At 36.9% G+C, this 20,313-nt stretch overlaps 1 protein-coding gene across 2 annotated transcripts in view; it reads right to left on the bottom strand.

Moving 5' to 3' along the window:
* Positions 1–20,313, bottom strand: part of grik4 (glutamate receptor, ionotropic, kainate 4) — a 262,123-nt gene that overhangs the window by 69,598 nt on the left and 172,212 nt on the right. For both annotated transcript variants that reach the window (XM_043259848.1, XM_043259849.1), the window contains exons 6-8: positions 17,516–17,681; positions 8,325–8,503; positions 4,502–4,555 (exon numbers count right to left, since the gene is read on the bottom strand). In XM_043259848.1, coding sequence (XP_043115783.1) covers positions 4,502–4,555; positions 8,325–8,503; positions 17,516–17,681 — 399 coding nt within the window. The remainder of the gene's footprint in view (positions 1–4,501; positions 4,556–8,324; positions 8,504–17,515; positions 17,682–20,313) is intronic.

The following is a 20,313-nucleotide window of genomic DNA, read 5'->3' as shown; positions in this document are numbered from 1 at the left end:
ACACTAGGACACCTTTCTCCTGTAGAACACACACCAAAGCAACACTGCTCTCTACTGACTTTCATTGTAGAGACAAAAAAATATTTTTTCTTCTTTTGGGTTGTGAAAGCCAGCCACAGATTTGGAATGACATGAGGATGAGTAAATGATGGCAGAATTGTTGAATTTTTGGATAACCAATTCCTTTAACTTGACACACGTCTCAAAAACACAGCACTCATGGTACAAAGTGCTAACAGCGAGATGAATCACAGCTGTCAAAAAACATGTTTAGAGTATGTCTACCTTAAAAACAGAAACAGGAACGTAGCCAGTGTTACGACCCGACTTTTCATGTTAGTACACTCTGTCAAAAATAGGTCCAGTGCATTAAAAATGACTAAATTTGCCTCCTTCGTAATTCTCGTTAAGGTAGAAAAAACCCCAAGAACAAAATTTCTTTCTTTGTATTGCTTGTGTTTAATATGCAATTAATCTAATCCTGGGGGTTCATAACGTCTTCTTCAAAAGGAAGTCTATAATTACACCCGTGAACCGAGTCTGAGGGACCTTTCATCAATTTTTCTCATCACACGCTCTACTCTGGAACGGCAACACGTGTGATGAGAGCATGCAATCTGTGCCATGTGTTTCAACAGATGTGTCAAGAACACATCGATGCATTTGTGAAAAACAATGTTTTCTGAGAACTTTTGCAGAACTGTCAGATATGCCAATGTCAACTTTCTGATCTGCAGAGATTGTTCAATAAAAGCAGATCTCTCAGGCACGCCGGTCTCGCAGGCACACCTCTTCCATTTAAACGCAGCACAAAGGCCGAATCCCTGGGTGATAGTCAAACACAGATGAAAACGTTCTTCACTCGGCAAAGCGCTATTGGTAGCACAAATCACAAAGCAACAATCCCTTTACTGCTCACCTGTACGGCAGTCACTACCAGAGAGAATACATCTAGTAATTAGAGCAAAATGGCTTCGCTCCTTTCCTTTCATTATTGCAATTAACCTACTGAACCTGATCTCTAACGGAGGGGGGAAGGATGTTGTATCAAATTACAGGGACGTTTTATAGCAGCGGTAGCTCTTCTCTTCCTGTGTGATAATGAGGACGAGATTGGAATTGACATGTAACGTCTGAAAAGTGAAGTTTCTGAAAAGAGCAAGCTGGAAACCGTACTGGATGTATGTAGGCGGAGATGGAGAAAACGAAAGACTCAAACCATAAGGGGGCTCCCTAGAACATGTGGTAGTGTTTTTTTTAATAACCACATGAACTCTTGTAAGAAATTGTTGATAAAGCTGCTGAATAATAGATTTGTTGTAAGATTATATTGCTGATTTATAAAATACTGGAAGAAACCAGTATTTTAGTCATTCTATGTCCAAGTACATAGACATAATCACCTTCTCAGCTTACTTTAGAATAGTAGAGCTCAAACTTTGTGATTTTAAGCTGCCCTGTCCAAGACATTTTATTTTATTTTATTTCTGGGTTTTTTTTAGCCCTGAAAGTTTGCAGAGACCCACAATCGAGAACGACATTTTATAACATGCATAAGAAATCATTTTATTTTAAAATATATTACAGATTGCAGACTAAGATGATAAATGACAGCACTGTTGCTGATTTATGAAATGTATCATTTGAAACATACACTTAAACAACAGTTTTAAAGATTTTGGCCTTTCCGATATTTGTTTATCTATAAGATATACCTAATATCTATAAAACAGAAGCCTGGAGTTGCCAAGATGTGCGTGTTTGTGTGTATATTCACAGAATAAAGTCATATTGTTTGAAACTACATGAGAATGAGAAAAATGATGGCAGGCTTTTTATTTTTTGGATAGACTATCCCTTTAAAGCGATAGCAAAGCAAATTGCACATGATAAATAACTGCACCAGAAAAGTGCACTTTGGGAAAAGGTTTGTATATGTGCTGTCACAACTAATGACTGATTCCTCAAAATGATTCACAAGCAGCAGGTGAGCATGATTCACAAGCTTGTCTGGACACTGTGAAGTCCTGATTTACATTCGCTGCGAGAGAAATGCTGTAGCTGCTGTAATGTACAGAAACAATATATCTGAGCCAAGATCCCACAGGGACTTGAATTATTCCCATGACAGATGGATTCAGGTGAGATGACAGAGATGTAAAGCCATGTGTGGGTGTGATGTTTTGGCCTCGGCTCGCAGCTCGATCAGAAATTGCCTTTGAAAAATGCCCCGCCCCCAGCACAGTCATAAATTGGACTCGCTTATCAGCAAACCGATTCCATCTCTTAAAGTGCCTAAGGTCTCCTCTACATCTAAAGAGGCCATCCATCCAGCCATCCATCTGGTTCTTTTCTGAGTTTGTTTAAAAACCGGCAAAGCCTTCAGACAGCTAATTTTGAGGCCAGAAGTTTTTTGTCAGCTGAACATGTATAGATGTGAAATATTAACTTGAAGCATCTGTCTTTTAAAATTCTGCCAGTTTAATGCCTACTAAAACTAGTAAGGAACGACAACGAGTTACTTCCCATGTCTGTTGCGTCAAGAACCCAGAAACCCCGCCCTGGGAACATGCAACAAAGGGGGTGTGGCCATGCTGTGCTGCTTTAGAGAAGACCACTAGAAGTGGTTTAGCCAATCACAATACACTGAGCCAGAATTTCTGAGGGAGGGGCTTCATAAAAACAGGAACAGGTCAGTGAGTTTTTTGAGAGAAGGGACAGAGAGGTGTGGAATAAACGAACAAACAAAAAAAACCCAACCAGTCAACAATCAACCCTTTAATTTCTGAAGATATGGCTTGCAAGTAAATATAAAAAAATATATATATATTTATTTAGCCCTAAAAGAAATTCTTTAGTCATATATGACTGTGATTTAAACTGCAATGTGATAATTATGAAAACTATATCTAAATATGTAATTATATTTAAGCATATATCTAAGTATATTTATAAATTATATTGTAATTCCAGTTTTATTTCAATTAATTGTGGAGCCCCATTTCTTAATTTCAATTTTACATTTGATGAAAAGCTAAAAATCAATATATTTATACATATGTTTATAAAATAATATTTATTACATAACAATTTTAGTTTTATTTTAATTCATTGTGCAACCCCATTTCTTAATTAAAATTGTACATTTGATGAAACGCTTAAATATCTATCTACGAATACGTAAATATACGGAGTACACATATACCAATTTTTAACCTCTTTTTCAATCTATATTGGTGCTTTAAACTGGAAATTGAGACTTCTGTTACTGTTGTCGCCATGTTTCTCCATCTTTGGTATCTGCTGAACACACACCATGCTGGTTTAAATGAGACTTTTCAACATGTCAGCTATAACCAGGTGCCCATATCACCATACAAAGGGTTTCAGTAATCCCTCCATGTACCTGCAGCAACGCAGAGCTTCATGACTCGCCAAAGTGTGACCAGAGCAGAGGCTGGAGAGCTCTTTCTGAGTCATTTACTGAGTACTGGCTTTCTGATGGATGTAGTGCGTTTTTGACAGGCCTTTCACATTGTGATAATGGCGTAATGAAACACCAGCGTACGGATGAGAGGACAGTGTGGCGTTGGCGTGTTGGACACATGAATGGTGGCAGCAGGAGAGACTAAATAAGTGAAGGAAAGCAATGTGGGGAAATGAAGTGGCTTCTTTAAATTAGGTTGGAGTGTGCTGAAGTGTGGCGGTTTGTTCCATGCTGAGTGGCTGCTCTTACAGCGCTCTGAACTTAAAGCCGTATCGGATGAAAAAGTTTCAAAAAATCCATCCTGGTTTGTTATTTCTAGCGCACATCAGCGTGAAACAGAAAGATTGAAAAGGAAACATCAAAGATACTGTTTGTAGGATCCTTGAATCAACTTTTTACACCAGCAACAATATTGTGTTATCTTCCAGCTAAGAAATTAAAGACAAATTTAGGCACTTGAAGAAATTTCCTCTCCCACATTAAAATGTAAAATAAAAAATATGCATTTATTTATTGTATAACACTACTATAATTTTACTAGTGCTGTCAAATGATTAATTGATTGACTGATTAATCACATCCGAAATAAAAGTTTGTTTACATAATATATGTGTGTGTACTCTGTATATCTATTAAGTATATATAAATACAAACACATGCATGTAAAAGTTTATATATATATATATATATATATATATATATATATATATATATATATATATATATATATATATATATATATATATATATATATATATATATATATAAAAATATGAAATAACAATATAAATGTATATACATGTAAAAAAATTTAATATATACTTATATGCACATACATATTATGTAAACAAAAACATTTATTTTGTATGCGATTAATAGCAATTAATCATTTAAGCACAAAATGTACATTTTAATGTGGGAGAAAACCTGAAATATATTTTTTGACTTTATATTTGACAGACAAGTGCTTAAAAAACTCTTGCAACCGAAAGCATCAGACTTAAATTCTCTCACCAAGGAAGTCAAGATGTAGGTGTAGTACACTGACAGCATCCCCAACTCTGAGGCCTGGAAGATAAAAGAGAAGAGAGAGCAACATTAAACACTTTTGACAACGCTAGGCTAATTCAAACAGCTACTTAGACTGAAACCGCGCACGCCATTGCCGGCATTGAGAAGCAAAAGGCAAGGTTCGCTGCTTTGCAAAACCTGTTCAGAGTCGGATGAAAGCTAACAAAAGACAGACAACATTCCCGTTCTGTCATTGCCATTCTATTTATCAATTCTCAACTTGTCTCCAAGGAAACCAAGCAGCAAATATTATATGTCAATCAAATGTCAGGGGTGAAAACACTTTCAATAATTATTTCTATGGAAACGGAGAGACAACTGAGTAAAAGGGACAGTTTAGAGTACAATAAACGCACGAGTGGGAAATAGATTGAGCAGCCGGGCGTGTTGGTCTTCTTTCTATAGCACAGAAAAATGTTAAATAATTAATTTAAAATATATTGATCAGGAATAACAGGCAGTGAAATATAATCACATTTCCTAGAACAAAAAGAACAATGAAGTAACTTGGTAATTATTATAGGTCTCGCAAATAATCTTTCCAAAACTGCTCTTGCAGATCTTTTCATTAACCTTGCAGCCATAATCAATAACCTCAAGCCATACAGTGCATACACACATTCATTTTCAGTTATTGTGCACTTCAGAATAGGATGTGGTTCTTTATCATCATCATCATCATCATCATCATCATTACTACAGCTACTACACTACATGGACATTTTTGACTGTTGAATGTGTTTTACATCATTCTGGGACAGGAAAAAAGTTCAAAGTAATTAAACAACATAGTACACTACCCTACAAGACTTATTTCTATTTCTATTTAATTAAATTAAATTATATATATAATAAATATTATATTTATAAAATGCCATTCTTTTGTACTTTTTATTCATCAAAGAATTCTGAAAAATGTACACACACACACACATACACAGTATATATATACAAATACACTATGTATACTATACATACAAAAAATATATAATTTTTTACAGTATTAATGTTTTTTACTGTCCTTTTATTTTTAATGGAGCCTTGTTTAGCATAAGAAATTGCTTTCAGTAACAATTTAGTATAAGGAGCGATTCTCAGTATTAATTAGTTACTTATTAGCATGCCATATTTTAACATATTGGTTGTTTATTAGTAATTATAAAACACATATTCTGCATGATAATATTTAACATCCCTAATCCTAGCCATTGCCTAAACTTACCAAACTACCTTACTAGCTATTAAACAGACAATTAGGAGTATACTGAGTCGCAGTTAATGGCCTGAGATAGCAAGAACTGGACCTTAAAATAAAGTGCGACCTTTCATTCAAGAACATTATAAAGAAAAAATTGTACAATCCCAAAACTTATATTATCGTGCGTGGCTTCCTTTAAGGCTGATTAATTGACTAGTCATTGAGGCAACCCACTGAACAGTTTTCTAGACTTTGAAATTAAGCATTGTGCTCATCCCTTCTTCAAAAAGTGCCCTCTAAACTTTTTTGTTTGATGGTTATTAATGGCATAGCCCCAAAGTTATGTTCTTTGCGACCTGTGTGACATATACAACTTATTTGGCAAAGCATAATTTGTAGATGCCTCAGATCTGCTGATGGTAGAGGAAGTACCAGGTTTGAACTTCCCAATCTCCCGGCTTTGTTCCTACATTTTAGAGCAGAAGTCATGCTAACACAGCACTCCTATACACCTGTTCTCTTGTGGTTGCATTACAGTTCAAAGCAGCATCTGTATTAAGGCACTTATACACACCCAGACTCCCTGCCTAGCGTCCCGTAATGCCCATCTGCATTTCATTTGACCAGCGTCGTGTTAAAAAGAGAGAGAGGGGGAGAAAATGGACCACAGGAGCGGAGAGTTTTTCCAGGTTATGATAATTTTGTCCTTGCGTAAAGTATTTTATAATGAAAGATTTTCCCTGCAATTGCCCATGTAATTGAATCCTGTAACTCAAGCTGGTGTGTGAGCCGTGCTGTGAACATTGGCAGACAGCTCTAGCATGCTTGCCCTACACTCGTTCCTCACAACCTGAACGAGTGCCAGCTTTCCACAGCTCTGCCGCATGCTCGCTCCATATAGATCCATGAGAGAGAGAGAGAGAGAGAGAAAGAGGAACAGAGAGGCATGAAGGGAAGATGTGAGTGGATAAAACAGAGAGAGAGAGTGAGAGAGAGAAAGAGATGGGTTCAAGGGGGTATGAGAAACATAGTAAGGGTGACAAACTGACAAGGAACCCACTGTGAACCGTGCAACTCACCGGCGTAACAGTGGCGGTACTTGTCCCTGTCTCCATAGCAACAGGAAAAGTCAAGGAAAGACCTGTGATGGTCATCAGACACTTTCGCATTTTTCCCTCAATATTTACATGCAGTGATGTGAATAGGGAGGAGAGATGGAGCATAAGCACTGGCTGAAATGGACGAAAAGAACAAGATGACATGAAATGAGCAGAGGAGAGTCAAGATAACACTAGAAGACTCAAACAGAAAAGACGTGATGAAGAGAAGAGAAGAGTAGAGAAGAGGAGAGGAGAGGAGAGGAGAGAAGAGAAGAGAAGAGAAGAGAAGAGAAGAGAAGAGAAGAGAAGAGAAGAGAAGAGAAGAGAAGAGAAGAGAAGAGAAGAGAAGAGAAGAGAAGAGAAAGAGCAGCTTAAAGCACAGATTACACGGGAGTCATGTTCAAACTGTTTGACACTGATTCATGTAACCAACGAAATCTTTCAGGAAAATCTTTTTTCAACACACAAACTTCCCAGTCACATGGACTCCTATTGAAATGACTAAAATTTCAGCTTTGAAAATCACACAAAAACAGTATATGTGACTGTACCTTAAAAGCCTACAAGAGGCTGTTCACACATAATGGGCTTTTGCATGAAAAAGTGACACACTAGGCAGTGGAGTGAAAAAAAAAACGTCTAGAGATGTGTTTTTAAGAAGTTGAACTTCTGATCACTTAAGACTGACGTGTCGTACGCATTTGAGTCTGTCCATTTCCCCTCCATCGATCACATTCGCTCTCTTTTCACCAGTCTGCAATCAGCCTCTCCTGCAGAGCCATTAATTTCTCTTTCCTGAAAATAATGATTCACGTTTAATTATGGCTCATACTTGCTGCAGAGGTGTGTGCGTGTGTTAAGTCATTCATCTATACTGAATTATTCAGTCATGAGGCCACATCCATGTATGTTCATATACATTTGCATTGAAAGTGTCAGAAAGACAGATTTACTTACTACTTCATAAGCGTCAATCTTACAAATGAGGAGCAACAGGCTCCCGGTGAGTTCAAGGGTGGAACTAATATCTAACTCTATTATATTTAACTCTTACACTTAAAAAACACATGAACAAAAGGTCATGAGAATACTGCTACACTGAGAATCCATCGAAACACTTATATAGTTTAATAGCATCATTAAATTCTTCCATCTTCATGAGCGATTGTTAATTTTATTCTGAGACTCAAGGTCATGGTCACTGACATCAGACCTATCATGCAAATAGTAATAGCAAACTATTTTCTGCATATATTAAAGTATTAAAATGTGTTTTGATGCAAATGCATTTTCAATTCCTGGAAACGAAAAATAAATAATGGTAACTAATTACATTGCACAAATTTGGTTGTAATTAATTTGATGCTTTTGATTTCATTAAACCGATCTTGTTTCATGGGTATTTAGTCAAAAATAATGATTTTCTATTTTTTCTGCATAACAGGTTGACTGTCAAGCTGAGACGTACCCTTTCCAAAATAACGTGAGACATGGTGGCGTTGGCATCCACTATGATGGTGGCAGTCTTGTCATCGCGAATCTCCTTGAGAAGGGGGGTGGGATCCTGGCTGTCATCCAGCATGCGAACGGAAAGGGTTTCCTTGGAGATGAGAAACTGTCGCAGTAACACCTCCAGGTTTAATAGGCCTGTTGAAAAGAGGCACACACAAAACACTTCAGTGTCCTGAATCTTGTCACCTTTGCTCACAACAAGAAATAAATCCTCCCTCTCTTTTCACAGCAATTATGCTTCCACGGGATCGTCCCTTTTGAGGGACTAGAGTCGATTTTCTGTGGGTGTAAATATAATGCTATTACACTTGTCTGACAAATTTCAGCTAATTTATATGTGAATATTTTTTAATTGAATTCAACAATGACACCAAAGTACTGTTTGTCCTCAACTAATTTAATTAGCGAAATCATAATCGCCCGAGTGCTTAATCTCAGTTCCTTTGGCAATTATGGACTTATGAGAATACCGGACTTGCGAAATGCACAACACTGTATCGCAACAGAACGTGACACTGGTTTATTATGATCTGACTCTCAAATCTGAAAGGCTTTAGCTGCTGACTTCACACATACAGCAGCCGATGCCATTGCTCACAGCTGTCATCTCAATTTCCTGCCGAGTTACTCAGCGTATATTTGATTAACCATAAGCATTCAGTATCTGTCTTTCGCTCATTGCACATCACATGCAATTTCACATTTAGTGCACTACATTAAACACGGCGCTATAGCGTTGCTAGCTAACATATGCGCTGACTGCGACGATCGAGTTGGACAGGAACTTGTGAGAAAAACAAAACAATGAGTTTTCGAAGCAACACCGCTAACTTTGCTCGGCTTAATGGACTTTGAATTAGAGAGGATTGGCTAAGAGGGCAAAATGTGAGGATACTTGGACGGTAAATGAGAAGATAAAGGAGTGTAGGGTTAAGTTAGCACAGTGGGTAAGGTGTTAAAGAGAAGGTTCCAGCATCGGCAAGAGAAAAGCACAAAGCTGCTTCCCACACAGAGACTGTGATAAAGGCTTAGCCTCCATTCACTCTGAGCAGCCAGTCATTTCCTCAGCTATCACTTTCCACTGGGCTTTTACAAAGCACCAACTTCATTTATCTTTAAAGCACACACACAACATGGACATACGCTACAGCTGAAAATACACACACGCTTAAAGGCTCAGAGGAGCACGGCGCAAACATAGCGGAAGACTATTTGCACAGGTAAATAGCAGAAGTATGTACACATGCACTCGGAGGACTGAATTTGACTACGCTACAAAGCGTAAACAATTTCTCAAATCTGAGGTAAAGTCAGCTGTTTTGTTGACTTCGGATAGACTTGTGTTTCACTGCCACCAGTCTTGCTAAAGAAACAAAATGCAGGTTTGTTGGTCTATTTAAGTCTTTGGCTCAGGTTTTGGGAACCTATCAACAAGCTAAACCAGCTTCCCAGCTAACTGGGAACATTCCCAGAACTTTATCGAGTGAATAAACTTTCTTCCAGTTACGTTCACTTATTTGATCGTTGATAATGTTCACAAAAGATTAGCAAAAAAATAAAATAAGAATAAAGGTACAGCATAAGATTGACAGTTAGTGGTTGAAATTGGTTCTGCAAAAACATTCCACCCTGGATCGCACATTTCAGTGTAGAATTACTGGTTATAGCATTATTTATAGAGAAACAGCTACGTAAATGTAACATGATTCCTTGACAGCAATACGTTTTGTTTTCTGACAAATGTGGGCCGGATAATACAGATTAAAGGTGCAGTATGTAATATTGCTAGCTAGCGGTTGAAATAGGTGCTGCAATTCTGGCCCAGAGTCTGTCTGAATCTCACATTAAAGACTTAATGGCTATAGCATTATTTTTTAGAGAAACAGCTATGCAAACGTAACATGTTCCTAAATATCTACAAACATATCATGCTATTCTTTGACTTTAGAAGAGTCAAAAACCTACAGCCCCTTTAATGGAACATAACGTGGAACCATTTTTCTAATCCAGTTGCCCACCAACATAACATTTTTAAATTAATTCAGAAGAAAACATTACCGTTATGTATGAAAATGTTATGTTTCCTTAAATATTTTGTTTAATCAGTGAAAATCCAGAAATAATAAATGAAAAAGAATGGAAACTTTTGGGCTAGACCAAGAAACTTGCTTCAGAGTTTTGGCTTTGGATGCTTGGTTTTCTTGATTGGTGTCCTTCAAGTACATGTTGCTTTCTAGTAAATACGTACAGTACTCTAGAAATAATGTTGATACAGTTGTGAAAAATCAGCAGCAGCAACATATCTTTTGTTCTGTATTGTGACATATGGTACATCATCTGAGTGAAATGAACTGGCGAAAAAGAAAATAAATGCAAGATGAGGACTATCACTTAAATTTGAGTTGTGGGTGCTGCATTCAAAACGAACACATGCTTGCAGTCGATCATGAAGGGTTGAGGTTTAAGAGGATTAAATGACTAGAGACTGATCAACAGAGAAAAGTCTGCCATTTCACTGGAAGATTATGACATTTTGATTAAAAATGATGAGCATATGGAGGGATTAATCAGAATAAGACCAATAACCAATATTTCAACAACAAAAGTGAATGTTTAATTCATACATAAACTCTTATACCACCTTTTCATCCTTTCTTTGATATGGGCTTTGATCCACACTACCATTACAATAGATAACAGTTTGAAGAGTTTTTGAAAAGTCAAAATTCATTATGTTGCAGTCTGGTCATCTTGTTGTTTTTTTTCAAAATAAGCAAGTTGAAGAGTTTGCTAAACCTTTTATATCACTACTTGCTAAAAGAGTCAGAGTCAGAGTCAGATCTCATCCTGCCCGGGGCCAGACAACCATTCTTGCGCTCTTTTCTTCTCATTAGACAGAAAAAAAGGGAAAGCTGAAGGGGTGTGAGCCACTGAAAAAAAGCTTTTGTCTTCCTCCTTTAACAACGCATGTCAGAATCCCATTACGCTCCTTATCACATTAAATTAATGTCTTCCAGCACAAAGGAGAGAACTTCAGAAATAAACACAGCCAGACAAAAGAGAGTTTCCAACGTCCTGCTTCATATCAAGTGGCCTTTTCTAGGAAGGCGATCCTTATTCTACAACTTCCGTGACACTGACTTTTCATTACAGGGGCTTTTTGTTTGATTTTACCGTTCTGTCCTTACTTTATCTACACATTTACCGTGTTCTTCTTGAAGAGGCAGGAGAATTAGATCATCCCAGTTCACCCACGTTTGGGTTCTCATCTCTCTGTGGGACGCGGGCTGAATTCTTCACTTAATCATCTTTAATTACAGATCACTTCAAAGCACTGAGAAGAATGTCGGGCAAACAAGTGGTACAATATTTCTATTCCTAGCGGAGAGGCACAGCAAACCTGACAGGTGGGAAACCTCTTTGAAGTCTATTTGATTCACTGTGTTCAATCTGGGCACCAAAGCTCAGTTCCTTTCAATTAAATCCGTGAGCTCCTTTAGTTCAAGAGGACAAACTTGAAAGAGAATGTAGCGCTCACCTGTCTGACCCTGTTCAGAATAATTTGGGTAATAGCTTACGAACACAGGGTCTTGGTGATCTTCTGGGTCTTCTGACTGGATAGTACAGGTCAGGCAATTTTGTTCAATAATGAGACCTTACTTGCCTCACTACACAGTATGGACCTTTGTAAACAGATGAAGCTTAGCGTCTCATCCAAAGGAGGTTTATACAGTAGTAAGAATGAGGAAAAAGCACAGAGAAAATATAAAAAAACAAAACTGAATTTTGAAAAATAAATGCACATTTATTCATCATCTTTAACTGAGTTTTCCTGCGGAAATTATAAAAGATTTGTTTTCTAGTGTAAAAGTTTTGCACTTCATTTACCGATTAAGAAGCAAATATAAATTTATTTTTTTAATTGAAAAAGTTATTTACATTTTAAAGTTGATTTAGATGCAACTCTCACCCAAAATCGTTTTTTTTGTATTTGATTGTAATTCTTCCTATAATTATTTTTTGAGCCGTTGAACGGAAGAGGGCTACACATTCATTTCAATTGAAAAGGTTATCGGTTAGCATTATTTTAGTGCTAAAAGCTATTAGTTAGCATTAATATTTATTTATCTTTTCGAGTGAATCATTGCATTTAAAATTTTCCATTTGCCCAATTTAATTTATTGTTTTATTATTAATTGTTGCAAAAAATGTTATAATTAGGCTGTATTTTGTATTCGCATCCTGTTGCTTATCCACTTCCCTGTCAAATTAATGACAAAAGCAATTGAGCAAATTACATTTCCATTTACGCATCTGACAGGCTGACATTGCATTTAAGCTATACTGCTTTAGCTTTTTATCTGTTCAATTAAAAAAGTTGGACCATTTCAAAGAAAATTTCAAAGCCTTTCAAAGAGGTTTAAACTATGCACAGGCGGCTAATTAAAACACACATATCGCTCTAGTCATATCAAAGCCAAAATATGTATTTTACATAAAATGCATAAACTCATATGTTCAATGGCCTCTTGCTATATAGGTTAGCCGAATGAGTAACTGTCCTTGTACGGTGTCATCTCAGCAAGCCAGCTCTGTGAAGTATTCATGAGTGGGCCATGCTCTATTAAGCTGTCAGCGTGCTAAGTGATTAATGAGAGCTGTACATCCTGTGAGACTGAGCGCGAGAGAAAAAGAAACAGTAACGGAAGACGACAAGCAAACACAGAGGCGCAGGTGAACAGGGTTATTACGCTGGCAGCGCAGGGAGTCATCATCGGCTTCTTATAGAAATGTATTGAAGGGCAGCCACTGCGGCCCGCGGCATTTCCTCTCAGCCCTTGGGCTCGCACGCCCACTTTGCAATCTCGTAATGTTTGTCAGCCAAAGCAGAAGTGACTATTACCCACAATAGGCCCCAGACCTGCCACTGAGCGGAGCAGCTAGTCAGTGGTGCGTACATATTTGTTCCAGGTCTACAAACACATCAACGATAGTGTCCTCTAACAGCTGTTTGGGAAAACATTTGTAATGGCGGTAAATGTCTTTTATTGACACATAACTTTTCGTATTACCAGCATTACTCATAGCAGCTGCTCTGCCACGAAATGTATCTTTTATTTCTCACCTTTGCAAATGTATTTTGGTAATTAGTTTACAGTATTTTACTGATTTTTTTAGATTGATTTACTGCATGTGGGAATAGGGATCTTTAAGATTTCAAATAGCGTTTTTGCTTGTATACTATACAAAGGAAATCGCATTGGGAAAGTCATGTTGTCATAAAAAATGTTATTCAGGTGTTAATTAAATACTCATTTAGCCAGAGAATAACTGAAAAAAAAAAAATTCAAATTCATAATTTCTGTGCATACTGAGACGTATCTGTTGCGATAACATAATGATAACTATTAATACTACATAATTTTACTTTCTGACAATATGTTGTTATAAGAATGTCACCATGAGCTTTAAATACTAGTGTTAATAATAATTTTTATTGTTCAACACCTGGAAAAAAATAATTCTGAAAGTGTATTCATGTTGCTATTTTTATGGAATTAGAGTGATTTTTTAAAGATTACACTTACCATCCTTTAACTGAAAAAAGCATTTTTTTTAGCTGATGAATAATAAAAACATTACCGAACAATAATACATAGTATTTTTTATTACAGTTATCGTTCTTGGAGCAAACGGGCCTTAAGTCATAAATCTTAAAAAGAGACTTTGTGTTATATATATATATATATATATATATAACTTTCTCAATTTAATTTCCTTAGTACAATACACAAGTTCCCTAAAGAAAAAAAAGATTTTATATAAAGCATATGAATGCCAATATAACTTCTAATCATAAAAAAGTGAATTTGTCATGTCTTTCTCACATATATACATTGACATATATGCACTGATTGACAGAAATGAAATATTATTTAGAAAGAAACAACCGCAGCCGGAGTCAATATAGGTTATTTTGGAAGCTTGTTAAGTTTAGCATTGCTCTAAGGGAATTTTTATGAGAGTCAAAAGCACCTTGGTACAGTTTTCTAAAAGTTTTCTGTCACAATGCATTTTAAGTTTGGTCTGTCGCTGCTGTGAATCTCCTTTATTTTCCTACAGAATTCTTCAGGGAGCGCACGCACTCATTATTAGCTGAAAAACAATGTTATTTTGTTTTTCCTGTTTCCGACTCATCTCTGTGTAGAAAGACTGGCTTTTACTCTAGAGGTACAAGGAGAAAAACATTTGAGTAATAGTGTTGGCATGAGTGTGAAATGGTTAACTTAAGAGTGTACCACAAGACAAACTTTCCAAGTTACCTGAAATGCCGTCTGCTTTCAGATTTCTATGCTAGAATGAGCAAAACACTGGGTTCTTTTAAGAACTCAGATTTGAGATAGACCTCAGATATTGCTACAGATATAATCATAATGGCATACCAATCCCCCACAGTAAGTCTCTTGAGAGTCTGTTCATCTGAGCACCAGTGTTGTGCATCATTCAGAGCAGAATTGAGAACACCATTTAAATTATAATTAAATTCCTAAACACGATGTTGAATGTGAAATTGAACAGAATAAAAATTCTACAAAAGATTTTAATTATCATATAAATGCTTTTGATCTTTCTTTCAGTCAAAAAAATGCGAAAAGCACAACACTGATTATAATATGAATATTAGAATGTTTTCATGATTTCCGAAGAATCATGAAGACTGGAATAATGATGCTGAAAATTCAGCTTTGCTATCACATGAATAAATGACATTTTAAAATATATTTAAATAAAATACAGCTAATAAATTATAGCAATATTTCACAATATTACTATTTTACTGTGTAATTGTTTAAATAAACCATTCGGTTTAAAATTTCAGAAACATCTTAAACATAACATAAACATTTCTGTGGTACGGTTAAGTCCTAAACTTAATCATACAATAATAATATCTAATATCTGATCAAACTACTCACGTTAGGTTACAAAACTTTTGTGAATTTCTATGAATTGCAGTTCAATTCAGCATCCTTTAGGTGTAGCCAATTAAATCAAATACCAACCCGAGGGATCAAACACTTAAATCCAGAATTTGGCCCACATAATATAAGGTTATTTTTTTCAATATGAATCTTCGTATTGGTTTGGTTGAATCCTGACCCTGTTCTCAAGTCCGTACTGGTAGTTTGCCATCTCTCTACACCCCTCTCTGACGTCTTAGTGGGAATTATAGCTGTTCCACTTGAAGGCCTTAAGCTGATTACGGAGAAAGGTAGCCACTGTCTGAAGGGGCAATGTGACTTTGTTTGGATTCTCTGGGTAATTTGCGGCATCCTCGCACCGAGATGTGAAGTCAGAATACTAAACTTTAATCCTCTGCCAAGCTGAACTCAATGTGTGTCTAATAAGGAGACTTTACGAAGGGTCATCCGTCAGCTGCCATTTCTTTGACTACAGCGGCTTTGATTTAAACCTTCAGCCATTCATTTCCATGAATGTCTCTGTTTCAGCAGAGTGCGCTGACATTAGCGGAAGGGTGGGTGTTTGATAATGAATGAATGGGACAACACAAATGATGAATGCCTGAAGGACACAGATGGGCAAGAGACAGAATGAACGAAACATCTCAAATAATCCAACAACACAGTACAGTCAAAAAACATTAAATTAAATCAACTTCATCATCCAAAATCGTGGATATGTGAGGTTTAATAAGCAGTTGTTATTGCTAAATAATCAGCAGAAGGTAATGGAGCATGTGAACATGCACAAAGGCATACAGATAGTGGGTAAGAGAGGGCAGAAAATGCATGTACCATTATGAAACTCGGTCATCTTTATAGAGAATGCATATGTCAGAAAGCAGCTGAAACAGTCTATGTGAGAGGACATCTGCTTGACAAATGCAGGCAATTCTATATGTGCCAATTAAGAAAGATTGCAGCAGAACATGTAATTATTGCAAATGCTTTTTTTTTTGCCTCTAATGCCAAGGTTACCAATCATGGTGAGGGAGAAAAAGTTATATAAAATGTATATATTTAGTTTCAGTCCCTTTATATATATATATATATATATATATATATATATATATATATATATATATATATATATATATATATATATATATATATATATATATATATATAGTATAAAGAGTGTAGTAGGGCTGAGATATCATCATGAGATATCATACTGAGATGGCAATAACATTTATGTTTGTAACAGTGATGCTTAGTGGACATTTTTACTCAATATGGATTATTTTGTCAGCCGATTACATAGAAACACATTCATCGCCAGCCTATCAGTGCATCTCAATATAAATCTGTATGTTTGGTTTTCAGCACCTGCCATCTCAAGATATGATGAAAGTCCACATTTATCTTATCTTCAGAGCTACACTGTGAGGCACCTTGTGAGATTTTCTTCTTTTTCAAAAAAAAGAAAAGAAAAGAAAATTCGCCATTTTGAATCAAAACATGTCATTTATGTGAATCGTCTAGATCTGAGTCCCTTGATTATTACACCAGAATGGTAGTATAGATCCTAACCATATGAACCTACAAAACATTTTCCATCGGGCTTAGTGCACTGTAACTACAGAAGAACTTACAGAAGAGTGAAACTCAGACTACGCTCAAAGCCTCATGCAAGCATATCGCCATTGTAGAAGTTAAGCTCACACAAAGTTCGCAATTTGTTAATAAAGTTAATAGAATATTGACTGTTTTGCTACAGCAGAACTGTTTTGTGTCTCCAGTATTTCGATACTAAAACTGAATAAATCCAAGCATGCCAATGACTCACTTGCCTTGCTTTTTTAACGAATCAGTCATTTGAATGAACAACTAATGATTCACTCATTAAAACCTATATATATATATATATATATATATATATATATACACACACACACACACACACACACACACACACACACACACATACAGTAAATATCTTGAGATTTTTACATGTGTATATCTGAGACTTTGTATTGCAGGCACTTCCTGCATTTATTTGCCTCTTTATGATAAAAAACTTATTGTATTCTTCAATTGGATAAATCAATTTGGATAAAAGTGTCTGCTAAATGAATAAATGTAAATATATAAGCAATACATATAGAAACTGTGTGATACTCACAATCGGCCTGAGCACATATGAGACATGACGTGCTGCTGTTGAAGAACGTTAGCAGTCCAGCTACAGCCATGCTGATGTCTGTATTAGTGGGCCTGAGGTCCAACGTGGTAAAGCGAGGAAACTGCACCTTCAGTATGTCCTCCGGAGCCACCTTCACATACGGCACCTGCACAGGGACACACAACAGGACAGAGAAATTGAGCCCTGCAGGACCCCTCTTGTTAGGCTGTTACTGCAGGTAAATTGAATGAAAGAACATTGCAGGAGGGCGTTTTGTTTACTGTGCTGTGATGCGGGTCTCAAGAGTGGCTGTGCAACAGAATCACTGCATTCTCATCAGACTAATTAGATCCATTTTACGCCTAAAACTAATAAAAACTCATTTGAATAATTTCAAAAGGTCCTCTCTGAAGGCATGTAAATTAACAATAAAAACTCAACAGCAATAATGTAATGAAAACTGATTTTTTTGCACTTCAGTGATGATTGAGACAGAATTTCTTTCTGTGTAAAGGCCAAGTGAGATGTTTATTCAGACAGAGGTCGTATGCAGGGACCTTTGACATCTTTGAATGGCCTTTGAATAGAAATAGCATACAATGCAACGTCTCGCTTTCCATGGAGACCTCAGAGTTGGCTGCTTTCTAATTTGATGTGTGCTGATGTGCGGGTGTGTTGGGTTTGGAAAAAGTGGGTGCTGGGCTCATTGGGGCTTGAAGGGGATCCTAGAGGACGCAGGCGGGCTGTGTAAAGGACCTCTTCATCACAGCAGATTGCCTGTCTGAGATGGGCCGTGTGACCATGCATCGTACTTGCACGGCCCTGTATCCCCAATTGGTTTTCCATCGCTTTCCATCAGGGTGTAATGGAGTCCCCGCCAGTGTGGATGGATGGGGCACGTGGGCTCTCCAACACTCGGGGGAAAACTGGGAATCTTAGAGATGGAGGGTTCGGAGAGAGGCCGGTAATGGGCTTGCTGCAGCCAAGAGACATGTACAAGCGTCCGACCTTCCTAGAACCGTTCTTTCTACTTCTCTGAGAAAATCTTTTTCTCTATTCCCCATGCCGGCTTCCAGACAACATCCCATCTGTCCAAAGCCCCTGTGCTAACTTGTAAATAGCAGCTACTGTCGGACTTCCTCCTGTGTGCATAAGCTCTTGTTATTCAGAGGTAATTCAACAGAGTGACACATAAAGCTCAGCGAGAAAAGACAAATGGCACTTATATGAACAAGAAAAAGCACCTTTAGATTTTTCTAGATTTTCCAGCATGGGATTTGAACTAATTAATGGTTCAAATGGAGCTTCATGTGGAGCTCCTGGGTAACAATGCTGGGCAGCCCAGAATGAACTTCACAGAGGTTTAATGAGCTGCCATTTTATACTGAACACATGTGCACTGACTCTAGCTGACATGTCAAGGGTGTAATGTCTGAGCGGTAAGAAAAAAAGTGGTGATTAGGTGGGTTTACTTTGAGGAACCAGCAATGATTATTATGGACATTTATAGAAGAACATTGCAAACAAGGCTAACACTTTGTTTTGATAGTCCACTTTTAAGTAACTTTGCAACTACATGTTAACTAGCATTCAGTAGAGTATGAGTAAACTGTTAGCTTAGTTAACTGTTAGACCTGTAGTTAACATGTAGTTACAAAGTTACATATAGTTAGTAGATTGCCTAAAGTGTTCTATAAAATAAAGAGTAAATAAAGTGTTATAATATTAGCTGTGAATATCAAGTTCAGAGACAAGTTTGCCAACAAAATATATATAACATTTAATAAATTCAATCTGTCTCTCAGGAGCTCTCATAAATAAGCCAAAGGGAGCAACCCTAAGTGTAAGCATCTTCCAATATCTTAGAAAAGACAAATTAATATTTTTCGTGAAACCTGTGTGATTTTCCTTAATAAAAGCCATTGACACTGAACATCAAGACGTTCATAAATATAATTATGGTGAAGGTAAAATTAAACATGCTTGCTTAATGTGCAAGAACTAAGCGTTTTACATTTTGGTGTGTTCATAATCTTACGTGGAATATAATGCATGCTGTTCTCCCTGTTCATGGTAACAATTGAAAAAGCCCACTTCTTTGAAACCCTTTTTCCTTTTCCAATGAAAACAAAACCAATCAGGTTTGGAACAACACACGGGCGAGTAAATAATGACAGTATTTTCATTTTTTGCGTGAACTATCCCTTAAAAAGGCTCACAGTTGCACAGATGTCATAATCTGATGTCTCATTGCCTGCTCAAACACACATAGTAAATATCTATGGTGTATGAACAGGAAATAGAGCATAACACTGAAAGAGGTTTGAAAGCCATTTTTCTTGTGGTTACAGCACACTGCATATGCATCAGCATCATTCCCAGGGCGTAAATAGAAACTCTTTGCCCTGGTGAAGCCAATCTGGGCTGCAACATTGGAATTGTGGGCCAGAGGGAGAGTTGTGTATGAGGGTAATATCTGTCTGTCCGTGTGCTGTCTGCTCCTGCGGGTTGACAGAGTGGCTGTCAGGCCTACAGATGCACTGCTGACAGGCTTTTAATGAGAGGCCTGGTGCAGGCCAAAAGCAGCTCACTGAAGTCAGGCAAACAGCCACGCAACACTGCAGTATAAGTACATGTGCTGAACATTTCATTTAAACCAGCTGGAACATGCTGACCTGGTACAAATGAATATCGAGGCACTTAACAAATGCTGCATTTTGGACATTTCTAATGTGGAACAGTGTAATTGGATGGTTTTGCAATAAATATCTTGTGAATTATATTGTAACTTTTTCGAC

Source organism: Puntigrus tetrazona, chromosome 15 (genome assembly GCF_018831695.1).
Source record: "Puntigrus tetrazona isolate hp1 chromosome 15, ASM1883169v1, whole genome shotgun sequence".
NCBI classification, from domain to species: Eukaryota; Metazoa; Chordata; class Actinopteri; order Cypriniformes; family Cyprinidae; genus Puntigrus; species Puntigrus tetrazona.
This window is presented reverse-complemented; position numbering and strand designations above follow the sequence as displayed.